This window comes from Calypte anna, chromosome 2, assembly GCF_003957555.1.
Source record: "Calypte anna isolate BGI_N300 chromosome 2, bCalAnn1_v1.p, whole genome shotgun sequence".
Classification (NCBI taxonomy): Eukaryota; Metazoa; Chordata; class Aves; order Apodiformes; family Trochilidae; genus Calypte; species Calypte anna.
The window spans coordinates 7223835-7244716 of record NC_044245.1 but is presented as its reverse complement, the minus strand read 5'-3'; the positions used below and the strand labels follow the sequence as shown (position 1 = coordinate 7244716).

General features: G+C 41.2%; 1 protein-coding gene across 1 annotated transcript in view; it reads left to right on the top strand.

Annotated features, from left to right (window-relative positions):
• PRKAG2 (protein kinase AMP-activated non-catalytic subunit gamma 2) overlaps window positions 1-20882 on the top strand; it is a 218182-nt gene that overhangs the window by 134918 nt on the left and 62382 nt on the right. The window contains exon 4 of the mRNA XM_030445586.1: window positions 11736-11950. Coding sequence (XP_030301446.1) covers window positions 11736-11950 — 215 coding nt within the window. The remainder of the gene's footprint in view (window positions 1-11735; window positions 11951-20882) is intronic.

Here is a 20882-nt window from a genome sequence, read left to right as displayed (position 1 = left end):
CTTTCCTTGTCTCATACATGAGCCAGTCAGAGTTTTTTCTGTTTTTTCCCCCTTGAAGTATATATAACATTTGTATCACAGATTTTGTCTGCATCTCTTATGTCTGAGCTTTCAGATATTGCCTTGTACTAGTCAGAGAGGTAGCAATCCTGGAGGAAGGGTCTCTGCAAGCATACCTGTTTGGAGGGGCTGTCAGCTTTTCCATGATGCAGTGGAAGCTCCAAGCATTCTGTTCATCTTATGTGGTTTTTTCATAGCTCTGGATTTGCTTCGTTTCTGAAGTTTGAAGTGTGCCAGTCCTCTGGGTTTTCATAAAGCTGCCTTTTACATGAGCAGACGTGGCTCAGCCTTCCTGAGACTGAGGACTGAAGGAATGGCAGTGAAATCCCTACCCCACTTTAAAGTATTAGCTTGAGCTGAAATCAGGATCGAGTCATTGTGAGCTGCCTGTCAGCAGCTGATGGACTGAAATCTCCAGAGACTTAGGGAGATACCTGCAAAAGGATGAGAACTGGTGTCATGGGAGGGAAAGGCAGAATGAAAGGGTAAATGTATGTCCTTTAAATATGTCTCTTTAAATAGATGGGATTTCCCCACTGAGTGAGGGAAATCTCTGGCATGGAGATCTCCCTGCTCCAGAGAGTCTGCTGTTTAGGTACTCACTCTCAACACACCGAGTCCTTTTAGCTCCTACTGTTTTCATATGGTTTATAGCAGGATGACAGCTCTGGAGAGTAAAACAAACCAGGAATGTGACTGTTGTCATGTGCTGGAGCAATGCTGTAATAGTGACCTGGGATGGGCCATGGGGTGAAGCTGGGGTTGAATGACAAGGGAGGGGAAGGATTTCCCGGAGGGGAAAATTGCCTGGCCAGCCCTTCCAAAAAATGTATGAATGCTCTGGGGAAGGGCACTTGTGCTCCCTCCTGCCAGAAGTTTGCAGCACCACAGATCTCGGTGTTGAGAGGAAGTATCAGCTGCAACCTGCTGTGCAGCCAAGCAAAGGAAGCACCCTCTGGCATATTCCTGGGGCTTGGTCCTGTAGGTGCTCTGGTGAGTAGGCAATTGGATGAGGAAGGTTTAAATCAACCTGCAAACAGAAGGTGAAATAACAAGAAAAATGTAAATCTATAAGAAGCTTATTCAAATAGTATCAGTCTCTAGTGTGACATTAGATGCAGCATTTTACTAAGAAGTATGGAGAGGAGATGCTTGGTCTGTAGAATAAGGAAGCAGATCAGGACTCAAGAAAGTATAAGTGGCTGGGAATGATACTGTAAAATTTAGTTGCTGAAAGATCCCTGTAATACTTGTCTATAAGTTTTAGAAGCAGGCATTCTTTATTTTACTTCAGTATTTTTCTACAATAAAATAATCTAGTACATTGAATTTAATAAAGAATGTTTTGAAGACAACAGGAAGGCACAGGTCAACCTTGTGTCATGTAGTTGGCACAGAATTATCAGAAATCCGTGTGGTCATTATAAGCACTTGGGAGTCAAGATAAAAATTAAAAAAAAAAAAAAAAAAAAAAAAAATCAGACCATGGTTCATCCCATGCAATGGACATCACTAAAGTTTAGTCCTCTCCCTTGAGTTTGAATTTTACTCGTGGGCAGGTAAGAAGAGTAAGATGATGGAGTTTAAGGGGATCTCCAAAATGATAGCTTCATTAACTCTCCAAGGTTGAGTGTTCATTTCATGTGACTGATATTTATCCAGCTGTGTGTTTAAAGTTCCCTTTATGCTTATGTTTACAAAGTAGGGATTTGTTTCTGAATGAGCTCTTTTATTTTTTAAGTAGGATGGGCTCAAATGCTCATGGCTTTGTTGGGCATTTAGCATGCTTGCTAAGTGTGTTTGACTTGCTCAGTTTTGGCAATTCCAATGTCTAAAACTTTTTTAGATGTATCTTTTAGTATACCTCAGATATCCTGTTGGAGATCCTTCTGGCTCCATCCTGAAGTTGGAAGGTACAGGTGGGATATCACTGCTTTTCAGACTCATTTCATTGCTGAGTATCATAACAGTACTTACTTTATTGGTAAGGGTATAGAGAATCACAGTTAGAAGACAGGACTTCATCTGATTTTAAGCTTACCCAGCTTCTGTGCTGGAAAATAAGATTCATTGCATATGAGAAGCGTGGACTTGCCAGTGGTAGGTAAGTACATCCCAATTCAAGGAATATTTTAAGTCTTTTGATACAGTTGTGGTTTTGGTTTTGGTACATGGCCGTGCAGCTGCCTCCTCCTCCTTTTTCTTCCTTGTGCCCTCAATCCAATCCTAGATGAACAATTCTGTTCATAGCAATTGTCAGAAGAACTTGCACTGCAGTTTTCTGTATACTTCAAGTGGTATAAACCAACAATGCCACTGTACACACTGATTCTGTTTCTTTCCTGGCCCTGTTCCAGCTGCCCTCATACTTGTGCCAAGAAGAGTGTTTGTACTGGGTCAGGAAACCAGCCTGGGTTAGAAGTAACCAGAAGGACAGGGATCTCAGGTCAGTTGTAGTCTACATCACTTTGAGACCTAATTGTGAAAGGCAGAAGAAAGATGGTGTTTTGTGGATCGTTTCATGGGAAGGAGAGGGTTGCTCTCTGAGCAGGCTGCTGTCTAGAGAAAGCAGCAATTTACTGCACTAATGTTCAACTAAAAGCATGATCCAGTACCAAAGAAGGCCATGGAAATTATAATACCAAGTGGCATAAGGAGCAGTAGCAGGCCCATAGCAATTTATCTTCAATCAAAGAAGAGCCATAAAGTCATTAGTCATTTCTTCAAAGGCTTTGGTAGGTGTGCTGTGGAGCACGGGTTGTCTCTGATGCACCATATGTGCACAAAAAGATTAATTCCCAGGTTAGCAAGATAGGAATTATGATGAGACAGAAGTCTGAGTCAGGCACAGTGGGGAGAGGCAAATGCCACAGGCTGAAGCAGTGCTTGGACTCCTGTTGAATTTTGAAAAGAGGTGGAATGAAGGAGATTTTTTGTTCTTTTAGTAAAGAGGAGAACAGAGGCTTTGAAAAACATGAATTTCAGAAGCAAAGAAACTGAAAATTACAGTTTCATTCCCCAGCTGCAGCTTTCCTGAGGATCTGGAGTACTTTGCAAATATTTAATTACTCTCACCTTACTGCCCTTGTAAGCATTGCAGAAAATAAAAGTAAACTGTGGTGAGGTGCAATCCAGCTGTAACTCTGATGCCTTTACTAGCACCTCTAGAGCTAGTTTCCTCATTGTAAGAGTAGGATAAATTAAACAAAGAGCAGGTCCTTGCTCTCTAGTTGGGACCTGAGTCCCAGAGACGCCGCTCCCACTGCCTTTGAACCCGATCTCCCGAACCTCAGCAACCGGCACCGGGTCAGCACTCGCCTCCCTGCTGTGTGCTGCTCAGAGCCCGGTGGTTCCTTCTGAACAGATACCGCGGTGGTCTCTGTCTACATGAATATTCTGTCTCTCAGAAGACATCTACTCACAGAGAGTAGATGTATTATACAGAAATCACCCACAGTGATTTCAGTGGGGTTCTGCAGCCTCGGATTTAGTCTGTTCTTTTCATTCATTTCGACCTCTAATGGGGTATTTGTAAAATGTTTGGGTTTTGGGGTTTTTTTTTTCTTACTTTCACAGGGAAACTGCTTTAGTGTGTTGCAGAAACAAAGTATATGATTAAGGCAATGGTTTAGAGCAAGCAGGCTAAGAAACTTTTAGCATATATTCCATCAATTTTAAAAATGTGCATTGGATGTTCATAAATCACAGAAGCAACAATGTGCCCTCTTCTGCAAACCTCCCAAGCAGCTGCTTTTGAAAAGCTGACATTTAATGCAGTGACTTAAGCATGAAATCTCTGTGTGGAAATTAAGCATCAGAACAAGCAAGTGCTGGCTTCCAAACTCATCTTTGTATGTTGTGCTTGCAACATCCTTCCTCCCATCTTTCCTCCCTTAATTATCCTCCTTTTTTCCTTTGGTGGTCAAAATGTAAAACCTTCAGGTCAGGCCCTGTGTTGTCTTTTCTGTTTGTATAGCACGTTGCACACAGTGGGTGCTACCAGAAGCAAACCAAGACTGATGATGCTGGTGGCTGTGGTTTGGAAGATTTGCTGTGCAAAACCAGGGAGAGGGTGCCAGGGCAGAAAGCTGTTACAGCTGCTTCTAGAAGGCAACAGGGTGATGGAGAGACAGAGAGAGGTGGCCATTCAGGTGTCACCACAGACAGGCAGTTTGCAGCTTTCTGTATTGTCAGGGGGGCATTTACTTCAGCAAAGAAAGCCCGGATAGGACAACTGAGGTTAATGTGGAAAGAGCTGTTAAATGTTAGCTTTAGCAGCCAGACGTCTTTGCTGAAATAGAAAACAAGTTATTTCATGAAAGCCTCTGAACACAGGTGGTGTATTAAGTAAATAGAGAAGTCCTGCTGTAGGCATTGTTTCTCACAGCAGCCAGCTATAGCCAGCACATAATAGAAGGGAACATGTGAATCTTTGCCATGTGATGTGGTGCTATGCCTGGCTGATAGGCTGATACAGGGCTGGGAAGTCAGAGGAGACTTTTCTTTCAGTTATCAGTAGGCTGATAAGGGCAAACTGTTGCATGTGGCTTATTTGCATGGATTGGCTTGAGCTCTTTAGTCATCTGGTTTGGATCAGAGAAAGGAGCTCAGCGTTTGCACGGATGTCATGTGTCTTTCCAATACAGTTTGAATGAGGAGGAGTGCTTGATTTTCATTTTAGTGACTTTTTAGATTGGTATCATAGTCCTGCACCACAGGTTTTTGTTATAACTCAGCAGTTCCCCCCAGGCCATGGTTGCAGAATGTCACATCCCATTATCGGCACTCCTGGGCTTGTGTACAGCAGGAGCCATCTGGAAGGTGGCACTCTTGAACTTCTCTTGCTCTGCTGTCATTAGCAGGATGTCAAAGTTAGCCAGGTGATTCAGCAAGTGAAAAGCTGAAGTATTTTCAAGCTTCTTGACCCCAGAATCTGTGGTTGATGGAGGCACAGATGGATAAAGCATTCTTTGCCCTCGTGTGCTTCCCATGGAGTCTGATGCTCAAATGTCCTTCTGCTTCTTGTGGTTCTACAGGACATGTTCCCATCAGGCTGCTACCTGCTGAGGGTCACTGTTAACACTTTACTCCTATCACTGGCACTTGTGCTAGCAAGGTACCTGCTGCCTGTGTTTCTGCCAGTGTATGCTGGCCACAGCCATAAGTTGTCTGGTAAAGTCTTGGTGCTGAGTCTCTCAATGTAATTAGCATGCTGAGCTAATTGCTCATGGCTGGCTCAGGCACTTATCAGTGGCTACATCAATCATTACCACAACCTCTTCATTTATTTTATTTTATTCATTTATGTATTGTCAAACACAAGAGGAATGTGCTTTTAGCTGTCTCAAAACAACAAGACAAAAAAAAAAGCCATTCTTTGCCATCAAGCTTGTGTCTGATCTCTGTTTCTTTGCTGTACATTATTTGCCCATTGTATTCTTTCCAGGAAGCTTACATGAAAGACTGGAAGGCTCTTTGGTCACAACCACCTGAGACAATTCTACAGGCTTGGGGAAGAGTGAGTGGAAAGCTGCCTGTCAGGAAAAGACTTGGGGCTGCTGGCTGATACCAGGCTGAATATGAGCCAGCAGTGTGCCCAGGTAGCCAAAAAGGCCAACAGCATCCTGGCTTGTGTCAGCATCAGTGTGGCCAGCAGGACCAGGGCAGGGATTGTCCCCCTGTGCTCAGCACCTTGAATCCTGTGTTCAGTTTTGGACCCCTCAGTAGAAGAAGGACATGGAGGTGCTGGAGCATGTTCAGACAAAGGCAACATAGCTGGTGAAGGATCTGAAGAACAAGTCTTATGAGGAGTGTCTGAGGGACCTGGGGTTCGTTATTCTGGAGAAAAGGAGGCTGGGGTAAGACCTCATGGTTCTTTCTAACTTCCAGAGAGGAGGTGGTAGTGACATGGGGTTTGGTCTCTTCTTCCAATTAACAAGCGGTAGAACAAGAAGAAATGGCCTCAGGTTGTGCCAGGGGAGGTTTAGATTGGATATTAAGAAAAATTTCTTCATGAAAGAGTGGTCAGGCATTGGAATGGGCTGCCTGAGGAAGTGGTGGAGTCACCATCCCTGGAGGTGTTAAAAAACCCCATGTAGACGTGGCACTTCAGGACATGGTTTAGCTGGGGTGATGTTGGGTTGACAGTTGGACTTGATGATCTTAGAAGTCTTTTTAAACCTTAATGATTCTGTAATTATAACACCTGGCCTGTGGTGAGTGGTCACAGACAGAGGCTGTATGGTTCAACAGGGGAAGCTGTAGTTCTTGTAGGGTAGAACACATTGTGGACTGGTGTGTAAGTGGAAATTCTAGATACAGCAGGAAATTTCCTGGGAAATCTCTATTATATTTTTTTTTTTTTTTGTACAGTAACTCTTCAGACTGCTTTTCAGGCTTAATTTGATATAAATTTTTTTTAACTAATGTATTTTACAACATTCAGTCTCAATATCACCAGTACTTTTTGAATAGAAACAGCCAGAAGCCATTTACCTGCTCTTGGGTTTGTAGTTTTACTGCCATTAAGTGGCATTAAATTTAATTTCACATCATTTGCATCAATTTGCTTATGTATCAAAATTAACATAGTATTGTGTCTGAAGAGTGAATCAGCTTAATGAACAGCCAGCTCAACTCACATTCACTTGTGCTGCTTGCTACTTAAAATTCAGCAGCCACAGCCTGCTGCCTTCTCTGTGTCACTGCCAGCTGAAGAATGGAAATGAAAGGACAGTGTTGTCCTGGGAAGAAGAAATCATCAAAAAGTGTCACATGGAGCCACTGCAAATGGAAATTCCTTTTGCATTTTTTTTAAATGAGAAATTTCTCATTTAAATCCTTATATATCAACTTAGAAAGGTATTTTAACAACAGCTTTGTATGATAACAGTGGTGTTGCCTGCTTGATAATGAGAAATTTGAGAAAATACTGAAGTGTGACTCCTAGGAAGAGGTAAGCTGCAAAAGGGATTTCTTTTTCATGGCCAAGAACTCTCACCAGTTTTAGCAGCTTCATCTTAGGCACAACAAAAGCAGAAATTTGAGAGCAGGCTGCTGGCTGTATCCTTCAGGCCCTCAACAGGGGAGCAGGACTCTGTTCCAAACCACCTGAACCAGCCTTTCCTACAGGAGCATCAGCACATCCCTGACAAACCATCTGTGGGCAGGTGGCTCCAAAGGTTCAGGGGAGCAGGGAGTGTTTTTCTTTCTGGGGAGGGGTTATTGGAGCTCTGGGCAGAACCACATGGAGCAGAGCTGATAAATAAAAGGGAAGCTTTGGCAGGAATCACTGGGCTGGAAGCATCTTTCCTCCCAGAAACCACCAGATGCATCCTGCCAGGTCAGGCATGAAATGTAGGTGACAGAACTAATTGTGGGTGTCACCCGGGGAATGTAGGAAATGTAGGAGGACAGCCACCCTTCTTCCCTTGGGACCATGTGAATGACAATGTAGAGCTTCATCTTTTCCTATTATGTATCAGCAGAGGGCTGGTCTGGACCAGAATGCCCAAGTAGGTGGGTAGAGAACTCAATGCTATGCAAAATAAGGGTTTTACTTAACAGAAATAGTTGCAAATAACTAGAGAAACAAGTGAACGTAGTAAAATTATTTTTGTATGTTTGTGAGCAACTAAATACCAGCTAAATTACCAGTGCTGTGTCCTAACTTGAGCCAAAGTTGTTGGCTCTGCTGGCACAGCAGTGCTTTCTCAGGGCTCTTGCATCCAACCTGGGCTGTGCGACTGGATCCCAGCTGATGTTTGCTCCAATACAGACACAGAACTGAATGCTGCACCATCCCAGGGACATCATTGTGACAGGGAGAACTGGAAATGGGCTCCTTTTGCTCAGAATTAAACCTACTGCTCTTTAGTTCTGGTAGGAGCTGGCATCCATATTCTGAGTAAAGCTGTTCTGCAACATGAAAATTGTTTCTTTAAAACAAGGCAGTTTTTCACTGTGTATTCCTATATTTTTATGAATATTCTTATTTGTATTCAATTGTGCAAATGTTAGGACTTAGGATTCATCAATATGGAGACCAGGCAGTTACCCTCCTTTTCCACTCTTGTTTTGTCCACAGAAAGGAAATATCAGGATGCATCAGAACAAAGACAAGCTCTTAGACTGTTTTTAAATTGGACAAGGATGATGAATAGAAAACAACAGATAAAACCCTGTGTTAGCCAGTGACACATTAACTGATTTGCTAGATTTTTTTGCTTTCTTAATTTTTTTTTTACTTTTTTTTTTCCTAAAATTTTGCTTTATGTTACAGAAAAAGGAAAAACTATTTAGTTTCTGAACACAAAGTTACCATATTTCATTGTCTGATGAAAGTAACATTAGCATAAGGGAGAGTTACTTGCCATATTGGTTCAGCTTTTTAACAGAACCAGTAGAGTTCGTAGCCAATCTCAAAGACTGTTTCTTCTACAAATTCCTATGTATATTGTGAATTTTTTCAGCTGCATTATAGGACACTCAAGAATTGTTGCCTAATTTTGAATGCTTAGTAATTTTATGTTTATGTTCTCCAAAATGAACTGTTTTCAGCCATGGTGTGTAGCTGTAACTTCTTTTGTAGTACAAAGGAGAGGTGCTGCACATACACGTAATGAAATATTTACACCAATGCTGCCTGTTCAGGTGGCTGTCCAAGAGGATTAAAATTAATACAAACTTCTGGTAACTCCTGAAATTATTTTGGTCTGAGGACATAGTACAGATTTTCATTCTTTTATGTTGCAGGCTGTTATAAAATACTTTATGGGGTTTAGGATGTCGAGCTGTACTGAAGTCTTTTGTTTTAAAAATCATAAAAATATTTAACATTTCCTATGAGATTATTCTTTCAATCTCAGTATTGTAAAAATGTAAATATCATAGATATCACAATAATGCCATGGGGTAGGCTTTTTAAGTACTAAAGATTGAGAAGTTTAATTACATAATTTAATGAATACCCTGCAAAATAATTATAATTTCTCCCTCCATCTCTATGTGGAGACTGAGTCACAGATATATTGAATCTCAAATGTATTAGGGTGTGCACCACAGTGAGTACTTTATGTTCTAAATGCCAAGCTGAAGCAGTTGTTAGGCTCAGCGTGGCTCCCAGTAAAGATGCTGGAGCCACAGATCTTTGTTATCCATGACAGCTCATTCCAATTGTCCAAGGCTGGTATCCAAAAGGAGACACACCAGCACTGAATGTTCTTATGAAAAGGAAACCACTCTGTCTGTCCTGGCTGTGCTGCTACACATCTATAATGAGTGTAACTGATCATCTGCATCTATAATGAGGTGGCAATGGTTTTCATAGGATGTAAGAGATGTTATTTCCCTGGTCTCCTTTGATCTACATCTTCCTGTGTCCTATAGATGTCCTCTAAACTTGGTAGTCCAGTCCTGTTAGGAAGGGGAATATGAGGTTTCCTTATGGCTTGTAATTGCTTTTTTGGCAGAGCTTGTTCATACTGGAAGTGTTTTTTGTAGACTTGCTGAATACATTAGCCCACAGTGAGCACATCCCAACAGCAAGACTTTAAGATCTAATGGTGTTTTTCTCCCATTTAGTGGTTTTACATTTGCATCAATTACAGCTACTATCCAGCTCAAATCCTAATGTAAGTGCTCAGGAAACATTTGCACATCCATAAAAGCACAGAAGATAAAAGCATTTTCCCCAGAACTGTTTATCTAAATTTGTCTGTAAGCAAAAACTGAAAAGTCAAGTGAGGTGCCCTTTTAATCCTTCAGGATGCAAAACACTCTCCTGTCCTACTGAAATCAGGAAAAATTGAGGACATTCAAAACACCAGGGATATTCTTGCCTCACCCCATAGCATGTCACAACATTTATATCTGTCTGCAACACCCAGTGTCCACTGGGTCTGTGGTCATTGCTGCTTGATTTCATTCCTTATGGAATGAAATGAGAGTCCTTGAAGGGCAGCTGTAATTTGGGAAAAGGATTGAAGAGAGAGACTGAGTAGGGTATCCTTTCTGATTCCATCAAAGCTAAATTTTTCAGTGAGAAGTAGGATTTTCTTTGAAATAAATAAGTACATTACACTGCATCACTAAACCCAGTGCAAACAAAACACACTGTAGTCTAACTATTTAGCAGATTTCTTGATAAGCAGTTCTGCTCTCTTAAAGTTGAGTCTCTTCATATGTAAGACCCATCTAGAAATGTTGTTTTCAATGAAGAATGATAGCTAAAGAAGAGTCACCTGAATTCCTCATTAGTTTCTTTAGTTATAAGATATGGTAATTCTTCCTCATATATGTAAGGAGTAATAATTTCTTCGAGTAATAATTTCTTCAAGTAATAGATCTCTGCCTGAGTTGTTTGCTTTCAAGTCTTCTGAGCCTAGCATCTTAGTTATTACTTATTTTTATTCTTGCCTTCAATCAATACAAAGTTTCCTTTGAAAGTGCTGTCTGGGAGATAAAACATGACACTGAAAGGTAATGAGGATAAAGTTGGGTTGTACTAATGTTGTTTACCCTGGGTTAAAAGCAGGGACTAGTGGAGGCTGCCTGTTCACCAATGCAAAGCTTTGGTGCACAAATCTCTGGTGGAGCCTTGAAAGCTCACACAGAGATGATCAAGAATCATCATATTCTCAAACACTGCTTTGAATTACTTGGGATTTTATGCTTATGAAATGCTATCTTGTCTGCTCCCTTTTGCTGGGCTTCATTTCCTTCTGGACAAACTGATCATCTGCACAAATCTTAGGAAGGAGAAGAATGAACCAAATTCAGAAATCATGGAGTTGCCATCAGCCCAGTTAAAATATATAGCTCTGTTCAGCCTTACAGTCCTTATGCACCTAAGTCTGTCTGATTTATGCTGGCATAGGAGATTCTTCCTTAGTTTGCTGACGTACACATAGGTATAACAAGAAACACAGGTGTTGTAACTTGAATTTTTTGCTTGGCTGTGGATATCTGCTGGTTCTTAAGTGGATAATAAATATATCCACTTAAATTATGTTTGGTCACAGTTCAGAACTACCTTAAGAACGGTAACCAGAAATACAGCTGGAGTGGATACATGTGTCAAATGCAAACAGGATGCTCACAAGAGGAACTATCTGCTGCTGATACTGATTTTAACCTAATAAATGAATGATGTTCCTCCTCAAAAGCTGCTGAAAACAATTCTAGTTTGTATAAAGACATTGCCACAAGCCTTACACAAAGCAGAAATAGCCATTATTCCCTTTTGCTTCTGTTCCTGGTTTTATTCTTACTGCTGGACAAGATACTGTTAAAAAAATTAAAAAGAAGAAGCAACCAGAAAAGCTCTTGAATAATCCTGATACTTACAAGAGTATTAAAATTATAACAATAAAGTCATACCAGAGCTAAGGATCATTTTAGAAGTAAGCAATCAGCCAGGAGGCTAAGGCAACACAAGCCTCCAGCACCCTCCACTCCCACTGTGCCTCCCTGTAAATGGACCAGACAGTTCACCTGGTTGAGTGATTAAGAGTTTTATGGCCAGGTGGAGCAATTCCCTTTCACAAATGAGGAAGTCAGACACATACTTTTAATCTGGGGAAATGTGATGAAAAAATAGAAGCTCACTGTCAAGCTGAGATTTTTGTCTGCTTTTCTTCTGAACTGATCCTTGGTAATTATTCTTTTTTTTGCAGCCTCTGGCCTCTCCTCTTCTCCATCTACCCCAACACAAGTGACCAAGCAGCCCACATTTCCTCTGGAATCCTATAAGCATGAACCTGAGAGACTAGAAACACGGATTCACTGTTCTTCCCCTCCAGATACGGGGCAGAGATTTTCTGTGCCTCCATCTCAAAGTGCAGCCAAGCCTCCCATCATGACACCAGCTCCCTATGCTACCTCAAAACCAGTAAGTAAAACAGGTGTCCAGTTTTCCACTGGATTGTGTGTAACTGTTACTGAATTCCAACTGATGGGCTTTGTGTTCATACTGTGGAGCAGAACAAGAACAATGTCATCAGGCACTCACTTCAAAACTGTCTCAGCTTTCCCATTATTCAGCTGACCAGGCACTAAGCAGTAGTAGCTCCCCTTCTGATTTACCCAAATAGCAACTCATTTTTGCACTATTCTCAAGTGAACTTTGTCTTGGTTACAGCTCCCAGCATACAGTGCCAGGATGCTGCTTTAGAGAATAAAACTTTATTTAGGATTCTCTTTTATCTCCCTTAGGAAGAGCTTAGGAGAGGCTGGCAGCCAGGGAGAGTATATCAAAAAGAAATTCACAGTCTGAGCTGCAGGGGTTTGGAGTTCCTGCTGCCTCTGGAGTCTGAGATGACTGGGGCAGCTGGTGACTAATGGCACAGGTTGCTATCACTCCTCCTGGGAAGTCGGGCAGCAATACCAGGGGTGTTTATCCAGCCCCCCAGCCAGCAGAGGTGTCTCCATAAGAGCAGTTTCTTCAGCTCCTGGGAATGCATGAACTCAGCAGTTCTGGGAACACATGAATTTCAGCCTCTCAGATTCTCCACCACAACATCCGCACTGGGTGCTGCCTCCTCCCCTCTCCCTTGGCCTGAGCCTCACAAAGTGTCACTGCTCTTTTGTTCTGCTGTTCCTATCCCTTTTTGTCTTCTTTCCTTTTAGTGCCAATTCCTTTGCATTAACTGTATCTTTCCATTCCCCTGCCTCATGGAACCAGCAGACTGATCTGTCACCAGAGTTCATTCCCTTGTATCTATATTTCTTGGTTTTTCTTCTTTTTTCTTCTTCTTTTTTTTTTATTCTCTTTTTCTTTTTTCCCCCTCAGACTATAAAATCTTTGGCATTTGCTGTCTCCAGAAATCTAGAATTGTAAAGGACATTGAGGTTCACGAGGTTTATTTCCCTGTTGAACGACCACAAGTTCTGTTTAGTTCCAGTTCTCAGTGATTTATTGAAAAGCAGGAAGTTTCCTCCCACTCGCCTGTGGAAAAGTTGTTCCAGGATCTGAATACGCTAACACAGCAATCCCAAAAAGTTTTGCTTTTGTGTCAGGTACCTCCACAGCAGCAGCTGTGATGATGAAAGTGTTCAGATACTTAATTAAGGCTCACATACTGCTTTCAAGTCCAGCACATGCTCTGTTTTGCAGACACCTTCTGTAGTGGTTGGGAAATCTTTGATTTTAAATCTTTTTTTTTTTTTTCATGGACAAGTTATGACCATTTGTTCTCAACATTAATAGCCATTTTCATTCATAGTTTGTTACATCCTGTTATACCTGTAGCCAACCTTTGTTTTTATAGATTAAGAAAGCTAAACTCTCCTTACAAAATACAGGCTTTCTGTGCTCCTGCTATGCAAAAGTAAATAACTACATTAATAAAAAAAATCCTGCAGTGATAGTTAGGGAATTCCAGCAGTAACTTTTCTCCAGCCAACTCAGTGCCTTTCCAAACAAGTAATGGTCTTGGGACACATAAATTAGAAAATTCAAAGGCTTTTAGGACACAAAAATATTTTTGATTGCTTTCAGTCTGTTGTGTTATTTGCATATGAATGTATTTATCTTTGTTATGCAGCTACAGAGGAGTCTTTTGTACCTGTCAGAATAGAAATGTGAAAGCAACAGAATCTTAGCACATTCCACTGACTGAAAGACCTAAAAAATTGTTTTGTTTTTAACTATTTGCTGATGCATACAATACAAAAGTGAGGAGAAGATGCCAAAATAAAGAAACCGAATTCTCAGAAACTGTTGTGGTTATATTTATGTACAAGAGAGAATCTGGATGGAAACAGTATGTTGGACTGATAAGTATCTCCTGTTCAGAAGATACAGAAATACAAAATAGTTCCTGATTATCTTTAGTTTGTACCCTCTGTACTCATTTATATCTGAGAACAGTGAGTGTGCAGGGGGGGCAGTGAATCATTAGGTTTTGTTTCACTTGGGAACAAATGTCAGTGGCTACAGATCCGTGAGGAACAAATCAGTGTATGTTTAGTTTTTCAACAGAAACCAGACAGAGAGAATTGCCATGCTCTTCTAGTAGGAAAAATCCTTAGAGGAGAAAAAGGATAAATTTCAGCACATGACCACGTGTCTGATGCTGATGGGTGTTCAGTCTGGACTGCCTTATCTTTTGATCCCTGCAAGTTATTTACCTAGGATGCCTTTACAAATGTGACAGCAGAAGACCAACAATCTTGTTTTGAGTACTGTGTTTCAAACACTTAATTTATTCTGAGATTTGTGTTAATGAAAACATGTTTTCAAATGGCACATGCCATAAACAAATCTTAAAAAGGCAAATTCAGTTTCTTGTTTGCTTAGATCACCATGTTTGGCATAACAATTCCAGTTATCTTAGAAACACACTGTAAATTCTATGATAATGGTTTCATAGTGGTCATGCTGTTAGATGATCAGTGTAATGACAGGGAAGCTTCTGTGCTGACAACTGAAATGAGAAGTTAACCCTGATCTACAAGGCTCTGTCAATGTACATCTTATTACATTGTTTAACTAGTGATGATAATGTGTGTTGTCCCAGAAGTGTTATGAATTGCTCCTGATTGCCACACACATTGCAGTATCAAAGAGGAACCTTTGGACCCAGAGCTGGAATTATTGTTTAAAAAAACACAGGAGAGCAGATAACTGTAGGAAGGTGCAGTATCAGGATTTGCAACTAATCCTAGCCCATTTTTATAACTAACAGCACTTGAGCTGATTGTGTGCTTGCTTTTTATTTGTATGAGACTGGGTGGCATACAGTAAGAGAAAAGGCACCGAGGAATCACAGAATCATAGAATGGTTTGAGTTGGAAGGAATGTTAAAGATCATCAAGTTCCAACACCTCTGTATGGGAAGGGACACCTCCCACTAGAACAGGTTGGTCCAAGCCCCATCCAACCTTGAACACTTCCAGAGATTGGGCAGCCACAACTTCTCTGGGCAACCTGTGCCAGTGTCTCACCACCCTCATAGTGAAGATTTTTTTCCTAATATCTTCTTTAAACCTACCTTCTTTCAGTTTAAAGCCATTCCTCCTTGTCCTATCACTACAGGCTTTTGTAAAATGTCCCTTCCCAGCTTTCCTGTAGCTCCTCCATGTACTGGAAGGTGCTTGAAGGTCTTCCCAGAGCCTTCTCTTCTCTAGGCTGAACAACCCCAACTCTCTCAGTCTGTCATTATAGAAGTGCTCCAGACCTCTCATCATCTTCGTGGCCTCCTCTGGGCTTGCTTCAGAAGCTCTGTGTCCTTAGGTTGAAGTCCTCAGCACTGGACACAGCACTGCAGGGGTCCTCTCATGAGAGCAGAGTAAAGGGGGAAATCCCCTCTCTTGACCTCCTGGCTGCAATTCTTTTTTTGCAGCCCAGGACACAGGTGACTTTGGGCTGCAAGTGCACGTTGCCAGCTCATGCTGAGCTTCTCATCAACCAGCACTCCCAACTTCTTTTCCTCAGGCTGTTCTTGATCCATTCTCTGCCCAATCTGTAATTGTGCTTGGGGTTGCCCCAACCCATCTGCAGGAGCTTGTATTTGTTGAGGTTGGCATGGACCTGCCTCTTAAGCCTGTCAGGATCCCTCTGGATGGTCTCCCTTCCCTCCAGTGAGTCAGCCACACCACACAGCTTGGTGCTGTCAGGAACTTGCTGAGAGTTCCCTCAACTCCACTGGCCATGTCTCCAACAAAGATGTTAAAAACCACTGCTCCCAATACTGACCCCTCAGGAATGCCACCTGTCACTTGTCTCCACTTGGATATTGACCTGTTGCCCACAACTCTTTGATTGAGACCATCCATCCAGTTCCTTATCCACTGAATGGTCCATCTGTCAAGTCCATTTCTCTCCAAGTTAGAGGCAAGGATGTCATTCAGTGTCAAATGCTGACATCAGCTGCTCTTATTCACCAGTGCTGTAACTCCACCATAGAAGGCCACCACATTTGTCAGGAAGGATTTGCCCCTAGTGCAGCCATGCTGGAAGTCACCAATCACCTCCTTATTATCCAGGTGCCTTAGCATCATTTCCAGTAGGATCTGCTCCAGGCACAGAGGGGTGACTGGTCTGTACTTACCCAGGTCTTCCTTTTTTTCCTTTTTAAAAATGGGGGTTATGCTTCCCCTTTTCCAGTCAGTGGGAATTTCAGCAGGCTGCCACAGCTTCTTAGATATTATGGATTAAGGAAAAAAAAATTTTGAATATTTATTTCCCTGCAGATGTAATAGAAACTTCTCATGTTTTAGTAGCACTTGTAACAGTGTATATTTTGATGTGATTTTTAAGCCTTAAATTCTGGTGGGGGGAATAAAAAGTGAGACAATTCCTGCCAGGGAGAAATCCTCCTTCAGCAAGTACCATCTCATCAAAGTATATAAACTTAAGCAATTAACCTCCTCATAAGCTTGTGATAATCACTAAGGCCTGGATTTATCCCACCTAACTTCAGAAACCTATCTGAGCTGCTTAAGTGGGGAGTACAGTAACTCAGGTTGCCTCTGTATCCCAGAGAGAGGCATTTGCAGGGGATGCATCAGTGGGCAGGGACAGCCTTTTGCCTGGATTATAAATGGAGTGACTCCAGGTGTTGCATTTCTGAGGCTCTTCTGTTAGGTGCCAAAACTAGATGTGATGAGGCTGTGACACACCATTGCAGCAGCTCTTCCAGGCTTTCCTCTGGGTATTTCCATGTTCCTGGTGGTTGAGTTGTAATGAGAAATTCAGCTGATAAGAGATCAAAGCTACACTGAAAGCTTCCTGTGCACTGCATGAGATGGGGAAGGAGCAATTTGATTTTTCACAGTGCAGTTCATGAATGTACTTTGGCCTTGTGCTGTTTGGGCAGCATAATCTTCAGGTGGTAAGTGGTAAATGATAACTCTTCTCTAATGTGACATTACTAACCATGAAAGGAATGTAGAGAGGCTGCAAGTTAAATAACAAACATGTTTGCCCTGTTTCCGCTTTGCCTGTATTTTGAAGTGGAGTGCAATATGTTGAGCTTAATGTGGCTCCAGCCTTCTCATTTCATTCTTTCTTCTTCCAGTGGTGCTTAAGACACTGTGTGAAAACAGCAGCATTCCCTGTCTCCTGCAAACACAAACATTTTTGTGGTACAGCGTTTCCTGCTCTTTATGGGTTTCCCCTTTCCTGGCATGAGAGGAGTCCAAGAAAGAAGGTGCTAGCTCTAAATTGAGGAGTTTCCTTTGAGTTCTCTTTTGGTGAAAAACAGGGCTGGGGCTTCCTCTGCTCAGAAGAAGTGATAAAGGGAGAACATGCTCACAAATGGCCCTTTCCATGTGTTTGTGTAGTTAACCACTGCTCGCCAAGTAACTTCTGAGCTGAGCGATTTCCCAGAACTTTCTTAAAGAATAGGGCATCTCAGCCAGAAGGTAGCCTGAGACTTACTCTGAACTGATGTCAGCAAGTCCTGAAAAAGCTGCAAATACAGCACACAGGAAGAACTGACAGAATCCAGTCTGCATCCATTTTCCTCAGTCCTTGCTGCTCCAGCCTATGGAAGAGGAGAGACCTGATGTACAGATGGGACTTTCTTTTCCAGTCCTAGATACAGAGAGGGAAAAGCAAGATTGTTTCTGCAGCTACTTGCTTGTTAAACAGTGGCACTTCCCTGCAAGGCTGCTCATGCTGTTTCTTAGCCAAAACCTAGTAAAGTCAAGCCCAGGGCTGTTAACTTGTTCAGCATGAAAGGCTATTGCATCACCATTTGCTGCTGGCAGGAAGCCTGGGAACCAGGATATGTGCAGCAGGTCCTTCAGTTTGGCTCTCTCCAAAAAGCCATGTCACATTTCAGAGCTCCGTAATCTGATTAAAAAGATTTCAATCTGATGAAGAAAACAGAAAAGCATTCTTTGGTTCTGATGTTGTCTTGGGAAAAAAATGAAAAAATAAAAAAATGTAAAAATCACAGGCTGGGAAATAAAAGAATGCAGTCTGCAAATGTGCAAGAAGTCTCTATTTCAGCATTCATGTGGTTTAAAGGCAATATATTACAGTGGTAAGGCCTTGCTGTGATTCGGGGTTGAGTTACACCACAGTAAAATGATCACAGAAATTAGAACCAGAAGGGCTGTCATTTCCCAGTGAAGGAAGCTCCTGCAATGGTGGTGTGTCCAGGCTAGTTTTAAGTGCCCTAATACCAGCATTTCTTTGGGGAGATGATTCTGTTCTCTAACAGATGCTATGGGCTGTAATAAGCCATCATTGTTTAAACATTTCTCCCTACTGGAACTGTTACTGTCCCCATGGAAGTGTATTTAATTTAAATATATTTGGTATATATATTTGTCCATCAGCTGGCATGTAACTGATTTGTTGCAGAAGTAGTAACAGATCAGCTTTCTGGTGAGCTACATACCAATGACATCCAGTATTAATAGGAAAATGTTTTGAGCCCACCTGATTTGATTTCTGTCTCCTTTGATAAAGCATCATGGTGGCTCCACTGAGCTGGATGTAAGCTCACAGGAGAATTATATTAAATGGTTGGAAAGCCCATAGTGAGATTCAGCAGAACATAAAGAATAAATGAACCAGTAAGCTCATGTGGAACTGAACATTACAAAAATAGAAAGCTTCAGCTATACCACACTACTTCTTTTTAATTACAACTCCACTTTTATTAATATTCTGTTCTCCCACTTCACCTTCTCCCTACTAGTCTTATAGTTTTTATTACATTTGGTATTTTCCTCCCCTTTTAGTTTTTAAAATATGTAACAAACATCTTACTAGCCATTTTCTGTGGTTAATTTGCTTTTTTTTTTTTAAAGCCCCTTATTTGGTTTAGGAGAAAAAATGTCCATTCACAACCTACCAAAACACTGGTTTACTAGTGTATTTTTTTTCTGATTGCAGTTGTCAGATTCTTGGCAATCAGTCTTAGGATGCAGTGAAATTGTATTGCAGAAGGATGATTTTTTTTTTTTTTTCTCTTCTAAGGAACTGTGTGTCTGTGTCAGGCTGTGGGTATTTCTGCAGCCACAGAGATAATCTAATCAACTACCTATGGAGTCACTCAGTGGAGAAATTATTTTCATGGCATAAAGTCTTACAATTCCTGTTCCTACTCCTAGATCAAAAGGAGGAAAGCTGGGTGGAAAGGATGAATAGCCAGAATTCTGAGCCAAATCAATCTCCAGCTGCTTTGTCAGCTCTCATAAAGCTGTAAGTAGCTAAGGCAATTCAAACTAGACTATCTGTGAGTCTTTTAAGATACACATTGGTACCAAAATTATGACCCAGCAGCCAGAAGACAGAGTTAGTGGCTTAAAGCTAAGTGATTTTTATCACCCTGAGTCCTGCTCTACTCATGGTGTGAAAAGCTAAACCTAAGGATCTGGCCTCGTGTGTCTGTGTAGATAAATATCTTTTGAATAAGTAACATGATATAAGAGAGTGCTTTAAGATTGACAGCCTAATTTTACCCGCTGGACTGATTTCTCATGTTAATTTCTGAATTTTAGACTTGTTAATTTAACAAGTATCCTATTACTTTGCTAAAAGACTGGAACTTCTTGTACGAGTAAGCTCCATTAGCAATTAGAAGCATAACATACTTCTAATATCATAGTAACATACTCTGATTTAATGTAAAGCTGCAGCCAGATTGGATTCCCTGGCACTATCCTACCAGCTTCATCTGGATAATTTTGGTACATAAAATTTATTTATCATCTAGGATGATTATTCATAAAGCAGTAGAGATTACAGATCAAAGCCTTTCCATGGAGGAAGGAGATGCACAGTTTTGAACCTGTTCTGCTGCATCATGCCTGCTATGACTAGAGGGAAAATACAGCTCAGAATAAGTGAAAAATGCTTATTGAAGGGAACTTAATTCCTTGCCATCCCAATGTCTCTAAGCCCAGTTTTGTCTGTATTGTAGTTTTAGATTTAGTGTCTTTAATGGCCAACAGAGTTTTAAAGAATCAGAAAAGCTGGGTGATACTAAAGGGACTGCAGAAAGCAGTGATATTCCTTTCTCACTTCTTCACAACATTCCCCAGTCCCTTCCTCTGGCTGGATGAAATAAACTTTTGAAGTTGGGAGAAATAAGTTGGGACATCACAACCAACACTCCTGTAAGGCTTCTTTTCCCCACGTTTCATATTTCAGTGTCACTACCTGCTTGTGCACAAGGAGAGCAATATAGTTCTTTAAAAATACAGCTTGTGCCTGTGTTGTTTTTTTTCTTTTAAGATTATAATCAAGCAAGTTTGGCCATTTGAAAGTCAGCTGCATGGGCTGCTGACTCAGAAGAGGACTAGATACCATCTTGGCAGCAGCTTGGAAAAATGTTTCCATTGTGCTGGTGAAATGAATGCAAAATATTTGTTCTTTGAGCTTGTTCACAACAGCATTCTCAGCTGGAACTGAGGGTGGGGCCATGTGGAAGACATTTGTAGGAAGACAGTAATGATTGGTACAGTGCCCAAGGTATGTCTAATCTTATATTTTTTATTAATAAAGGACAAGTCTCTTCCCATATGGGGCTTATAAGCTGAAGAGTAAACTGGTGACAGATAAAATAGAAATGGTAGTGGAGGCAGAAGGTCAGCAAAAGAAGGGAACAGGGCAGAATTCAAGAGCAGAGGTTTTAATTTGTCTTTTTGCATGTTTAGGGTTACAGTAAATTGCTGGTGATAAAGTTAATACTTCAGACTCTTGAAATTTGTATTTATCACAACTCTTCACTTAAAATTGCACAAGCCAGAGCATCTGTGGCATGTAGAAAGTCTTTTTCCTTGTACCTCAGAACAAAAGGTTACTAATTGCTATTTTGTGGTGTATGAGCACATATGATTCAAGCAGAAAAATAAACACA